The following is a 14,917-nucleotide window of genomic DNA, read 5'->3' as shown; positions in this document are numbered from 1 at the left end:
TCAAGGCGCTGAGGTTGTGAACGTTTTGAGCTCCGCTGAGCAGCTGGAGAGGAGACAAACAAAAAGCTCTTAAACTTTGCAGAAAGCATAAGAGTGAATGTCGGCGTCGGTTCAGCTTGTAGTTGTAAACATTGAATTCTCAAAAGTGCAGCGCTTGTAGGCCTTTGAGTTCATGAACATGGAGTGTTGTCGCCAAGGTTTCTTTTACTTCACTAAATATATCTGCAGTTAAATAATCCATGAGGTATGCTTCGCTATTCCTGGACATTACGAGAACATTCCAGTTCTGCTTCACCGCAACTTGGTTAGGATTAGGAACGCATCGTGTTTCGCATTTAAATGCAATGACAGGACACTTTTTTTTTCTTTTCCTGACTTACTACGCAGTGAGTCACACTTTACCAAAACGTCTGATATCATTCAGACACTTGCATATTGTACTGGGATAGTGTTACTCACGCTATGAGTCAGGTGGGAATACCGTTGCTTTTACATCATGTTTTAATCTGTATAATGTCAGATTATCATGTCAGATTTGAGTCGTTTTAAGCTACGTTTGGCAGTGGAATGTGAGAGCGAGTCGCCCTCTCGATTGTTTTTATCGCTACGCCAACCAGTTTCACTTTTCACACAAGCTGACTGTGTGTACGCGGTACGACGGCCTGTCTGCCGTCGCAGATTAGTGCTGAGTTTAGAATGCCTGTCCCTCCTTTGTCTGGCTGGCCGGGGGGGGGGATCATCATAGCTGCCTGGAGGACGGGTCGCTTAACTGTGGCAATCCTGTTTAGATGCTGCGAAATCCGGGCTGGAGCGGGAAGCTGAGCAAGAGGGAGTTCGTTTCCCTACATGGAGGCATTTTGATGAGAGGTCGTTTAAATAAAACACGTGTTTCAGAGTATTTTTTATTTTTTAAAATCAGGATATTCTGTTTGGAGAAAATCTGCCGAGGCAGGTTGAGGACCGTTGACGGCCCCGTGTTCCGGGTTAATGAGGCGCACGTCTCTCTGGACAGCCAGTGAAAGACATGGAAGGGAAGTGACACCCGTGGAGATACAGCGGCCCGCTGAGCTGCCGTGTCTTTCAATCAGCGCCAGCAGCGGACAAAAAAAAAAAAAAACAATCGGGGAAGAAGCGGCCGATTTGTTCTCCTGGCTCCCTCCCCTCTTCCCTGTCTTTGTCTGGGTTTTATCTGGCCAACAGGGGGCTGCATGCAGGCCGGTTGCTGGGCATCTTTGAAGCCCTTGCAGCTCTGTACACACCATGTGTGTGGGTGTGTGTGTGTGTGTGTGTGTTGCTGTACTTGCATGTTTGGCGGTCCTAATTCTGTAGGGTTCGGTTATCATTCCTCAGCAGGGCCTTGCGATGCCCTCGGGCTCTTTCTCTCTCTTTTTTGCCGCCTTCATCACTTTCCCCCCCCCCCCAATTTCTCTGACACAAACACACGACACGGAGACCAAGACAGACTTCTTCAGCAGTTAGGAGGCGTTGAGAAACTGAGGCGTGATCACTGAGTTACCCTGCAGCGTCACAGTCTGCCTGAGCCAGCACTCCACACAGCCAGAGAGCTGCTCACTTCTCACCTCTGTCTCTTTACAGTTTGTGGGGTAAATGTAAGATCGTCGTCTCCAGCGCACCAGGCTAATCCACTCACAAAGATACATACATATCTGAGGACATCTCTTGAAGACAATGTTGAAATCAAACAGAATAATTCATGAATTTAACCGAACACATCAAAGATGATTCTTTTTCTGGTTTTCTTAATGTTTTTTTTTTTTGTTTGTTTGTTTTTTTTTGCGTCCACCCCCAGGTTCCCGTGCTGCAGCCGATGGATTTGATGGTGGAGGCGACAGCCAGGCGCGTCTTCAGCAACGCCCACACGTACCATATCAACTCCATCTCCGTCAACTCCGACCTGCAGACCTTCATCTCCACTGATGACCTCCGGGTGAACCTGTGGAACCTGGAGATCACTGACCGCAGCTTCAGTATCCTTTTAAAACCCGCTCTGGCCGTCTCTAAGCTTGATCCCAATTAAACACAGTTAGGACTTTATGCAAATGTGAAAACGTGAGTTATGTTTTTACTACATGAGGTCCTATAATTGTAAATATTTTTAGAAAGCTGCTGATGAGCTCAGGTTTTCTGGACTGAATGCGATTAATTGCTGTACCACAAGATTTTGACCAGTTGGTAAAGGAGATTTAAGCACTCTGCTGTGTATAGAAGGGAAGGTTTTTGTCACTGTGGCGCTTCACATTGTGTTACTGAAGTAGCGACGGGTCTGCCTTGGATTGAATGAAGCGGCGTGATTTTGCATATGTTGGTTTTCTGCTGTGTTTTGAACTGATATGGCTCTGAAAGCTCTCAGACAGGGGCAGACCCACATTCAGCAAGTTTCAAATCTGACTGTTAGTGTCATATTTAAAAAATATTTTTTTGCAATACAAAGCAGGACATAAAACTCAATATTTTCTGGGACTTGTGTGAATAAGCTATAGGTGGAGTTTGTGTCATTTAGCATGTCAGTAATGTCACCTGACTCTTTTAAATCTGAAAAACGTCTCTAGTTTTTTTCTTCTGACACAGTCATTAAAAGGGGCGTGGTCTTTATTTAATTACCGCCTCGTTTCTCCACACTCTTCAGTTCGGACTCGGGCTGTTATACGCACGATTCCACTAATCGGATCTGGAACTTGTCCTCTGGTCATTCTTGCACCCAGATCTACACCAGTTCTTCGAACGAAGATGCAAAAGTTTTATTTCATCAGAGAAAAAAGACAAATGCACGGCACACTTTTTACAAATTCCTTCTGTAAAGAAATAAAAACTAATAGAAAAATGTACGCTTCCGCAATCCATATGACATTTTTGTTTTTGCATCCAGCCTGCCTCAGCCCTTTTATGCAGCACTTTTATAAATAAGCATAAAACAGCTTATTTGAAATTTGACAGAGAACATATGACAAACTGCCCTCTGTCCTGAACTCAAGTAGTAAAATACTCCAAATTGTTGTTCCGGATAAGATTTGTGCTCATTTTTTTCCAGATGTCTTTCCTTAGCCCCTGCGTTTCTCAGACATCGTCGACATCAAGCCAGCCAACATGGAGGAGCTGACAGAGGTCATCACCTCGGCCGAGTTTCATCCCCAGCAGTGTCACACCTTCGCCTACAGCAGCAGCAAGGGCTCCATACGCCTCTGTGACATGAGGCAGGCGGCGCTCTGCGACAAACACTGCAAATGTGAGTACATGAGAAGAACAGAAATCATTAGGTGTCGCAGATTAGGACAAGGTGCGTCTAATGCATCTAAGATCTCTTTTGGATTTTCTTTGACTGGATGCGCACACGGCCTGCACTGGTGTTTGTGGTTACCATCAGACAGACCTCTCCTAAAACCTTTTTTTTTTCTCTGTATTTCATTCTTTTACATTCTAATCATCGCTTTAAAATGTTTTCAAACAAGCTCCCTTGTACCGTGGTGATTGCCACCTGCTGGTCATTTTAAAACAATATGTACAGCTCTGGAAAAAAAAATTTAAATGATCAGTTCCTCTAATTTTACTTCTTTAGGTATATGTTTGAGAAAAATGAACATTGTTCTTTTATTCTATGAAATACAGACAACATGTCTCTGAAGTTCCAAGCAAAAACTTTAGTATTTATTTACAGGAAACGAGAAATGGTCAAAATAAACAAAAAAAAGATTCGATGCTTTCAGACCTCAGATAATGCAAAGGAAACAAGTTTACATTCATTTAGAAACAACAATACTAATGTTTTAACCCGGGAAGATTTGGTGGAATAACCATGAGGTTTAATTTTTTTTCCAGAGCTGGATGTATCTTGTGCTATACACAAGATACATCTTGTGTATAGGTTATTTTAAAGTAATGTATTCATTACTTTAAAATAACCTTTGAATTCTGCAACAACAAAAAAAAACTATACTCAAAAATGTTTATGAATGGTTAGCTTAATGCCAGACAGAACTGGAAAATTAATTTTGATTTACTATAAAATGGCTCACAACAAGATGAAATAAAAAACAATAATAATAATAATAATAATAATAATAATAATAATAATCCTGATACGCCACAGAATGATGCATTAATTTCCCCCTGAACCGGTCTGTTTTAATGTACAAGTGACACACAGATGATCAATATGACACAATTGATAAACCATCAATAAATCTTCAAGCGTGACTCGAACAACGAGCGTCCTTCTCTAAGCCTTAACATCACATGCAAACACTTGGCTCAGATGAATAATGAATACATTGACATTTACGCTGGCAAATCAATGTCATAAGAGCAATTGCATTAGTCCCTCATGGACACACCTTGTTGCTCGATAATGTCACTCATTTCCTCGGACATATTGATGAATCCACTGGACTGTGTGTTAACGTGGTCTGTTGAATATCACATGAGCATCGGAGGCTCCGCTATGAGAAAGAAAAAGTAAAAAAGATCCTGGATGGTTTTTGGAGGCTTGATGGGAGACAAAATAGAGAAGAAGAAAAAGAAAAGGGTCCTGTTGTAAGGATGGAAATATTAATGTTCACTATCTCACTGCACAAAGGTGTAGGAGAGACAAAGAAAGACAACAAAAGAAAGACACAGCTGAACAGGTCAAACACATACAGGCATTGTATGAAAATTAAAAGGCAAACATTCCAAATTTTAATAGAAGTTTGACTTTAAATATGAATCCAAGTTAAAATCCTCCGCTTTGTGCTTCAATAACTCATGACTGATCAGGCAAAAAGTCCTGAATTCAAAGACTTTCTGCACATCTTTCAGGTTTTTAGGTGGATTGTTCCAGAGCTGAGGGACATAGAAGCCAAATACCATAACGCTGTCTCTATACTTTGCTCTGTTCATCTCTCCAACCATCAGTTTTAGTCTTCCTGGGTGATGCATGAAAAGCATGAGTTTTGTTTGCAGGTCGGAAACTTTCAGTTTGGTTATCAGACCAGGTGTTTTCTGCGTTCCCTAAATGGCTCGTGGCAAACTACCAGCAGGACTTCTTATGTTTTTTATATACATATATTTGTACAACACTCTACTGTTATCCTGCTGATTGGTTCTTCCACCTGAGCTTCATATTTCTGCTGCTCCTCCAAAGTCGCTACGAGTTGCATGTATTTCTCTGGTTGCCTTCACTGAACTGCAAGTTTGCATGCAGGTGGGCTGCACTCACATTTCTGTTGAGGTGTCAGGACAATAGAGACATAATAATAAAGCATGTTTTTTTAATTTGTGAAACATGACTGAATGATAAATAATAATGTTTCTCTATTAAATAAACTCACAATAATAACACTTTTTATGGTTGGCGGTTGAAAAGTGACAAAATGCTTAAAATAAATAAATAAAATCTGCGGGTATAAAGGTGCGATTTCAGACATGCTTGACTGCGCCCCAGAATTATTCTGCATCTCCCTCCAAACCCGTAAATCCGTGAGACTTCTGGTATCAATCAGCGCTGCAGCCGGGATGGATGGATGGGTGAGGGATGGTTAGAGGATTTAGGAGGGGATTGTCAAATGCCCCAAGGACAGAGCAAGAGGGACCAAACAAACCCTCTGCCCTCCCCCTGTTGACTCCCAGGAGACCCCATTATACACCCCTGGAGCGGGAGGGCAGGGTCACACACACAGATGCATATATACATGCAAGCTTCCACTTATTGCCAAACACTCCTTCCACCGGCGCACATTCGCACACAGAAATCCAACGGGGCTCATATGTGGCTGGTATTTTTGACATTGATTTGTTTTTCTTATCCCTCCCTCATCCCCCTTCATTTTTTCATCTCTGACGCTGCGGCGCTAGTTAGACTCCCCACTGACACATCACAGGCTGATCCTCCAGGCCTCAGCTGAGGAGCGGGCTTGACGGTGGATGGGGGCATTTTTATTTATTTATTTTTAGACAAATAAATATGAGACGGGGTGGGGTGGTGGGAGGGGGAAAGGAAGGAAGAGCGGGGAGATGCATTGATTTGACAGCTAACGATGGAATGCCTGGCTCCTGTCCCCGGTGTGCTGGCCCGCACATGGATCAGCAGCTGCCAGAGTCAATATGAATCATAACCAATATTTGCCCACCGTGCTGACCTGCCATTATCTCCCCGAGTAATTCCGCAAAGAGATGCAGCTGCAACCCTTCTGCGATCCAAAGCCGTGCGTTTCTCTGCAGTAAAAGAACTGATTTCTTTTTTCTTCTCCGTCCTACGTAGACTTCGAAGAGCCGGAGGATCCGTCGACGCGTTCCTTTTTCTCGGAAATCATCTCATCCATCTCCGACGTAAAGTTCAGCCACAACGGGCGCTACCTGATGACAAGGGACTACCTCACTGTCAAGGTGTGGGACCTCCAGATGGAGAACAAACCACTCGAAACCTACCAGGTAACGTATCCGTTGTCTCTGTCGTCGGTCTAAAAAAAAATAAAAAATAAACCTAATCTCAGCTGGGGAAGTTAGGAAGTTCCATCTTGGCCCAGATCAAATCAAATCGTATTGATCTCAATCTAATCAGTCAACGTAATACTGTTTCACTGTCAGTCTGCCGCGCTGTAACCTTGTCATCTTCAGCGATTACCCCAGGAGGGCTTATTGAGCCAAGTATCCATTAGAGGGTAGCGCTAGTGCCGATGCGAGCCGAAGGGTGAAACCTCCCTCTGTGTGGTCATCGGGGTCAGATCCACCCTGTCTGATGTAGGAAAGTAATCCTGCAGCAGGTCATGATTGATAAGGCCATCAGGGGATTCTTCCTCTGGCTTCACCTGCTGCCTAACGTCTTAGCAGGGGTCACCAGGCCTGGAGGATTACTAAAAGTAGAGCATAAGGCACTGGAGCTTAGGGTTGTTTTTTTGTTGTTTTTTTTACTGAAAAAGCAGTGGAGTAACCGACTTTGGTTTCTAGGTTCACGACTACCTGCGGGGCAAACTTTGTTCTCTGTACGAGAACGACTGCATCTTCGACAAGTTTGAGTGCGTCTGGAACGGATCGGACAGGTGAGACATCTCAATCGGTTATCAGAGAAATGAAATCCATGCGCGCATCTTTGTAATCTTTGTAATGCTCACCTCGCTTTTCCCCCTGGCCCCCTTCAGCGTCATAATGACGGGCTCCTACAACAACTTCTTCCGAATGTTCGACCGGAACACCAAGCGGGACGTCACGCTGGAGGCTTCGAGAGAGAACAGCAAACCCCGAGCGATCCTGAAGCCTCGCAAGGTACGACGCCGGATGCAATTATTTGTAGCTTCCATCAGAAACCGGCATTTTCATATGACTAAACTCCACTGGAAGCTCAATATTTTATTGGTCAATAAATCAAAAATAACATGTATTGCTATAGGCCCGTGATCAATATCAGTAGATACTACGCCTGATAGAATATTCAATATGTATAATATTCACTGAACATTCAGAGCTGAAATGTAGGCAGGGGAAAGACTTCAGTCGCTCGACCTCTCGCTAAGCTAGGTTTGTGGCATCAACTAACATACTCGCTCTTTGGTTGCCTAGCAACAACTTGTTGAGTAACTCACGCAGCAGCAGTTCCAGGTTTCGCCTCATAACTGCTTAAAAATAGTAAAAAAAAAAACAACAACAACGGCGTGGAGTGAAAATTGTGAATAAAGCAGGAAAGATCATGTCACCAGTTCGGCAGTATTTCCTAAAAACTATTTAATAATTATTGATACCCACTGATATGAACTGCATATATCAGAATGTGTTTTTCGGCCATGTTGTCCAGGCCCACGTTGTACTTATTCTCTCATCTTTCCACCATTATTGGTTTGAATTGGAATGATCGGGGCTAATCTCGAGGGAAGGAGGCGAGTAAGGATGTGGCCAAGCCTATTAAAGTGACTCTAAGTTTAGAGTTAGAGCAGGAATAAATCTGTTTCACTGTAGACAGCAGATCTCAAGCGTATTGAAATATGCTAAGTTTGTAGACCGTGACAATTTTTCCCTATATGTTGGCCTTCAATGTGACATGCAGAATATCCTATGCAATTTCAAAGAGAAAACAAACAAATCTGTTAGGAAAGGGAAAATCATTTTAAATACAAGCTTTAGTTGCCTGGTCGTACACCATTCAGGGATCTGGTGCTTTTCTCTAGTAGTATCGAGGTGAGGTGCCACAAAACAACACTAATGTAGACAGGACTAATAACTATATGTCTTTTGATCCAGTTGCAGCAATTGGTCATATTTGCTACACACCTAACATGGTGGATGTGATTATCAAAAATCCTTCCAAGTGTGCAGATGGATGACAAAGGCAAAGGAAACAAAAAACTGATTAAAGACAAGATGGAAACTGTTCAGGAAGTCTACAGAGTCTGACAGCAGCACTGAAAGAGCAGCAGGAAATCCTGCCATCTGCTGGTAGTGGGCTGCGTGTGAAAACTGGGACTTTGATTACAGCAGTTCATATAATGACCCAAAAATTTTAGATGTGTGCTGAGAAGCTGGAGGTGAAAATTGAGTTCATGCAGTTATTTAGTTTAAATGGTGCGACTTTTTCCTAATAACAATAGAGAACATGAAAAGTGGTTAATAGAAGAGGGTTTTTTTTCTTGGTTGGAAGAGACTAAAAAGACTTCCTAGACTGAAAAAACTGGAAAACTAACTGGAAAGTTAGTAAACTGTCTACCTTTTATTAAAACAAAATAATTATTTTGCATTTTAAATTTGAAAAATAATACTGAATATTGAGTACTTTAAATTTTGGTATTCTGGACCGACCATGTTGCAAAAGGTTTGGACGCCACTGTTAAAGAGTAATTCCAGCTTCTTCATTGCTTATATTTCTTCTCTAAAATAAAATGTTTTTCAGTTGAATTGTAAAAGATGAATGCCAAAAAAAAGTATACAATGTAAACTTTTTTTTATCCACTATTGACATTATCCAAGTTGTCCACCCCTGCTTCAACAATATATAGAGAATTTATCTAGCATTCGATTGACCTGGACTGGTTAAAAAACTGAAATAAAATGAAAAATGCAGTCCAAAATTTGCTCCAGATGTGAGACGCCTGACTGTCTCGTTGCCCTCCAGGTGTGTGTAGGTGGGAAACGTCGCAAGGATGAGATCAGCGTAGACAGCCTGGACTTCAGCAAGAAGATCCTCCACACGACGTGGCATCCGCACGAGAACATCATCGCCGTGGCGGCCACCAACAACCTCTACATCTTCCAGGACAAAGTGAACTAAAAAAAAGAAAGAAAAAAAAAAGGCAGTCTGCCCCAAATTATGAAACCTCCCAGGACCCAAACATAATGTGAGGGGTTGCTGTCTTAAATCCCCGTCCCCCCGACCCCCAAACAAAACCCCAACTCTACTTTAACAGAGTCATTTGTCCAGACACTGATGTGAGAAAGTGGACAGTGAAATGGACACAATTCGAGGAAAAGGCTTCATTCCAAGAAAATGACTCCTAGTTTAATTTATTCAGCCATGCGGACAACAGGAGGATCGAATCCCGTGCGTTTATGCAACACGAAGGACCGCTGCATGAATAATGTTATGTAGCAGCCCTCTGGACCCTGAAGAAACAGGCGGATAGGGGAGCGGTGAATTTTCAAACAGAGCACAGAGACAGAAAGCCAGCTCACGTGACGATGGCTCTTCTTCATGTAGCGTCGGCGCCTGATCCCTCCAACAACTCCCCCGGCGTTTCAGCCCGCTAGAGTTGCAGCGCATGCGATGATCCCTGCGGCCTCCGTCTGAGGTCGAGCATGGGACAACGCAAGAAGAAGAAGACACTATTAATAATGCCTAACCCCCACCCAGAAACTGCACGCAGCACGGTCAGTCTCACCGGTTTCCCGTCTCTTAGCCGAGACGTCTGTAGTCTGCGACGCGAATGAAGCCCTTCCGGACGGCGCAAGTTGATGGTTTCGTTTAAAGCCGTTCGTTTTGTCCTTCTCTCGGTTGGTGAGTCTGTGTAGAAGCTGTGGTGCCTTCTTTTGGTATGTGGGGCTTCGATGTAATTGGGTGTGGGAGGGAGGGTAAGGGACTGTGTGAATGTTTTAAATTAAATGTTAACTTAGGGTGTTTTTGTTTTTCGCTTCTTTTTTTTCCTCCCTCTCTTTCTTTACCAATGAAAATGAACGTAAGAACAAAAAGGCTTCATTAAGATCGCAAATGGACAAAGTTTTGCAAGTGATAACAAGGAGGAGACGCTGTGTTTTGTACAGAGGAACCGCCGTGTGTTGGATGTTCACGATTGCTCAGAGAAACGATAAAGCCACAACTTTTTTCTTTCTTTGGGATTGTTATTTAAAAAAAATATAAAACTGAACTCTTTGCTAGATGTTGACCTGTTTGGATGGCGCTGAAAATGATTTGTAGGCAAAATGATCACAAAAATGTTCAGCTTTATGATTTAATAGGACCTTACAGTAGACCTTTTGGGCGTCACAGTGCCACACTAGCTTCTTTTGCATGTGTTGGATGTGAATCTGTTGAAACCAGCAGATTATTTGAGGCACTGCGCCATGAATGTTTTTTTGTTTTTGTTTTTATGTTGTTTTTGTTTTGTTTTTTTCTCCCCAAAAGATGTCAGCTAAAATCAGTTTTGTATGAGATCGTTCTGATACTTGTGCATGTTTGTCCTCTGGGTGAAGATGGAGCAACGACGGACAGCAGCAGGGCGTCTCGCAGAAATCGGCTCGGATCCTTCTCCGGTTTCGGTGCAAAACGGTCCGAAGCGTATGTGGACTCTGTAAAATCAGGGAATATTTGTGTGTGAGTCTGTTTAACGGTGATATCTTCTAAACCGGCCCTCCTTTGTGACACTTCTAATTGAAACAAACCAACTTTTATAGCTCAGAATGTATCGAAATGCATTGAATTACCATGCAGTCTTTATGCTTACTGGACTTACTTTGAATAAAAAAAAATAAAAAAAAGAATAAAGATTTGCAAGCTGAACGCCTGTTAGTGTGGACTCTAATCTGTAAACATCTGTTCAATCAAAGATCACAGCTGTGCGGCTACGGGTTGACTAAGATCAGCCTCTGATGTAAGGTCTCCCTCTACTGGAGAAAGAGTGGCTTCTCTTAGTGCAATCATTTCTGTAAAACGCTAGCACAAACTTGTGTGACTTTTATGAGAGGGAAGAAAAATTGTACATGGTTTTAAACATCCAACCATTTTCTTACAGGGGTGCTGGTGCCTATCTCCAGCTAGCGTACCGGGCGAGAGGCGGGGTACACCTCGAACAGGTCGCCAGTCTGTCGCAGAGCAACACAGAGACACACAGGACACACAACCATGCACACACACACTCACACCTAGGGGCAATTTGGAGAGGCCAACTAACCTGACAGTCATGTTTTTGGACTGTGGGAGGAAACCGGAGTACCCGGAGAAAACCCACGCATGCACAGGGAGAACATGCAAACTCCATGCAGAAAGACCGGAGCCGGGAATCAAACCCAGAACCTTCTTGCTGCAAGGCAACAGCTTTACCAACTGCGCCACTGTGCAGCCCTGGTTTTAAACATTTTTGTAAAATACCTGCTGATTTAATTGAACTCTACCCCGCTTCCCAGAAACAGTACGTTAGAGAACCAACTGTTGAATTTGTAGCTGCAAGACTACAGTCTAATTTTTGCAACAAATTCACAAAATGGCCCGTTCTAGTGCATCATTATGCTTTTTAATTTAAACCATTCCACTGTAGCTCTGGCTGCATGATTTCAGTAAATCATGAGGGCGCACTAAAGCGAGGAGGCATTGCTTTACGACCTGACTGTTTTGGACTTCCTTCACGTCTGTCTGCTTGGTTGCTTGCTTTGAAGTTTTCACAGAACTCCTGGGTTTATATTGGAATTACATCCGACACCAGCAGAATAAGGTAACCGACTGGATGCAAATGCATGCTTTTTTCGTATGTATTTCAGCTTCCATTTGATAGCTATGCACTCCTTTGTGTAGATGTACTACAACTATGTCACCTGAAAACATTTCAGGTTATAGTTGAGAAGAAGCCCAGAGGTAATGAATATATTTGATGTATGTCTAATGCCGGCCTATGTTTTATTTAGTGGTTTCGTGTTCTTAAACATAATGCTTTTGTGCAAAACATCTAAACTTTAGGCATCGTTACCACTTTGCTTGGCCTTTTTTTCCCTCCCTAATTGGCCCCATGTGGGTGTAGTCTGCGTGCTTCTAGTCAGCTGGGGACGACAGCTGTCAATCAAGCAGCATCTTTATAACTCGCCGCATTGGCTGCATCTCTAGGTCTAAGGATACAGCCGGGCGCACGCAAGAGCTCCACTCTCAACTCCTGACTGCCAGCTATTAACTTGTCTGATGTGATCTTTTCATCAACCTTTGATCTCAATCCATTTCCGTCTTTAGATCGCTTAATTTTTTTTTCTCCTCAGGAAATTTTTCACATCTTCTGGCTATCTCTGAATACTCAGATTTTTTTATTTTCTTTTTCTTATCAGATCATCAACTCTTATCTATGGATAAGTTCATTGGAAGCAACACGACTGCGGAGAACAGCTCCTTGAACAAGTGGACGCTCAGTGAACCGGGCTTGTTCCACCATCAGGACCCCAGCAAACTCCGGGTCTTGGTGCCAGCCATCCTGGGAGTCATCTGTGTTTTAGGTGTGGCTTGTAATCTCACCGCAATGGCCATCCTGTTCTCGAACGCCCACCGGGGCAAGCTGTCCCTCATCAACTCGCTCATCTTCAACCTGATGTTCGCCGACGGGCTGGTGCTGATGTTCACCGTCCCTTTCAGGGCTGCCTCCTACTCCAGGGCGAGCTGGAGCCTGGGCTGGGTGGTGTGCAAGACGGCCGACTGGTTCCTCCAGTCCTGCATGGTGGCGAAGAGCCTCACCGTGGCTTTCATGGCGAAAGCCTGCAGCCGATACGTGTCGAACCCCACCAGGCAGGTGAGCATCCACCTGGGCTCCATCCTGGTGGTGCTCTTCTTCATCTGGCTGTCTGCTTGCTCCGTCACCATTCCGCTGTGGCTGTTTGCGAAGCTGCAGAGAGAGGTCCATGGGCTCGTGTGTGTGCTGATGTTTCCTCCTGAAGCTAAGGAGTTCATGTCTGTGTACGTCAAAGCGTACCCCTTGGGGGTCTACTGTGCGCCTCTCAGCGTTGCCCTGATGTACTTCTGGAAGGCTTACGGACACTGCCAACGTCGCTCCAGTAAGTCTCAGAACCTGCGCACGCAGATCCGAGCCAGGAGGCTCACCCTGATGCTTTTCAGCCTGACCCTGGCCATGGCTATCCTGTGGCTTCCTCAGTGGGTGGTGTGGCTTTGGGAGAGGCATCTTGCAGAGAAGGAGACTGAAGGAGCTCAGCCACTGACTTCCTCTCCTCCCCTTTTCCTCTCCCTCTCTGCTCAGCTGCTCACCTTCTCTCTGTCTTTGGTGAACCCTCTGATCGTCCTCTTCCTCTCGGAGGAATTCAGAGAGAGTTACCGCGGGCTGTGGAGGCGCCTCACCCTGCGCAAGCAGCCTCCACCTAAGCCAAAGCCCGGACCCCACAACCCTACCTCTTTCCAGTCTCCTTGCCCCAGACCAGAGACATCAGGACAGCTGATTGGAGAGAGAGGGATCCATTTCACCTCCAGCCAAGAAACCAGCGACAAGGCTCAACCTCCGCCGGACCAAGGCAAACCTGGCGGGGAAAAAGAGGCGGACAGGGTGAGCCTTAAAGACGGGGTCATCTTGCCTGACGTGGAGCAGTTCTGGCAGGACAGGGAGACCGGCTCACACACGGATGAAAACGATCCGGTGCCGTGGGAGAACCAGGCCCAAGAAGAGAAAAAATAATTACCAGCCAGTCGTCAACACACCTCTACCAACTGCTGCAATGTAAATGACTGATGTTCTGTCTTCTGTGTGTGCAGTATTATTCGAAGGTAAGACGTGCAATCAGAGCGAGTGAGACCCACAAATAGAGCAGCATCATCTGCATATGTGATGACCTTTTGCAGTTTGTGAGGTAATTATTAGTGCCTGTAAATTAAAACTTTATGATAGGACAAAATAATTTATACAAACTTTCTTTCCACATAGAGTCTGTATTAAAAAAAAAAAAAGCAGCCGGCTCAAAGTGTTTGCAAATAATTTCGACCTCTACTAAAGGCTCACGTGTAAAATTCTTCCTTTAACGAACTAAATATTTAAATGTGCATTTGTCGTTTTTATGATGATTAGAAAGTGGTCTGCATGCCGCCGTTGATGTGACAGTAATCGGCCTCAGATTTATTCGCAACGTGTGTCTGAATGGAAACTGTTTTCAATAAATACGCTGTGAAAATGTGGCCTGAGTGTAGGCTTTTGTTTGGATTTCATGATGGTCATTCAAGAGTGTCCACACACAGGTTCAGTGGAGTCTTTTTGGGATTGATTCCTGCTGACATTTAATCAGTGAGTATTTTTCACAGGGAAATCCTTTACAATTAACAGGGGTTCTAATTAAAGCGCTTGTCTGAGCTCAGACATAGCATCCGGTATAAAACGACCTGTCTATGGTTTACATAGGCACAATTAAGAATATATATATATCTTTTTGTCTACAACAGTATATTCATACTTAGAGTAATTTAAAAAACGATCTCAGTTACCTAACAACTCCTGTTTTCTCACTCCCTTCCTATCTGACATTTCCCCCCTCATTGATTATTTATGCTGACCTTTTATTGCCAGAGGCAACTCACTCAATCAGAGCAACGCTTAACCGTATAACCCATCATCAGTCCCTGGGGTTCCCGCCTGCCCATAAACACTGAAGGTGGAAGAAAATGGTGCACAGGCAGAACATTTAGCTCCAGCCAGAAAAAATAAATAACTTTTTTTTCCCCCATCACCTGTAGATGAGAAATAAAAGTGTTGCTGTTTGTTTT

The 14,917-nt window shown here is 43.9% G+C and overlaps 2 protein-coding genes across 3 annotated transcripts in view; both read left to right on the top strand.

The window, feature by feature from the left end:
- LOC103470873 (serine/threonine-protein phosphatase 2A 55 kDa regulatory subunit B beta isoform) overlaps positions 1-10,969 on the top strand; it is a 53,060-nt gene extending 42,091 nt beyond the window's left edge. For both annotated transcript variants that reach the window (XM_008419555.2, XM_008419556.3), the window contains exons 5-10: positions 1,811-1,988; positions 3,080-3,244; positions 6,254-6,423; positions 6,940-7,031; positions 7,131-7,254; positions 9,092-10,969. In XM_008419555.2, the coding sequence (XP_008417777.1) occupies positions 1,811-1,988; positions 3,080-3,244; positions 6,254-6,423; positions 6,940-7,031; positions 7,131-7,254; positions 9,092-9,247 (885 nt within the window). In that variant the 3' untranslated portion in view covers positions 9,248-10,969. The remainder of the gene's footprint in view (positions 1-1,810; positions 1,989-3,079; positions 3,245-6,253; positions 6,424-6,939; positions 7,032-7,130; positions 7,255-9,091) is intronic.
- An 84-nt stretch (positions 10,970-11,053) lies between these two features.
- Positions 11,054-14,335, top strand: gpr151 (G protein-coupled receptor 151). The gene has a single exon (XM_008419557.3). It carries the CDS (start codon positions 12,513-12,515, stop codon positions 13,839-13,841), a length of 1,329 nt encoding a protein of 442 aa, XP_008417779.1. The 5' UTR covers positions 11,054-12,512; the 3' UTR covers positions 13,842-14,335.
- Positions 14,336-14,917: the final 582 nt, after the last annotated feature.

The sequence above is a fragment of the Poecilia reticulata genome, chromosome 10, assembly GCF_904066995.2.
Source record: "Poecilia reticulata chromosome 10, P_reticulata-male-v2, whole genome shotgun sequence".
Taxonomy (NCBI): Eukaryota; Metazoa; Chordata; class Actinopteri; order Cyprinodontiformes; family Poeciliidae; genus Poecilia; species Poecilia reticulata.
Note: the sequence above shows the minus strand (reverse complement) of the source record. Positions and strands in the feature narration are given on the sequence as shown.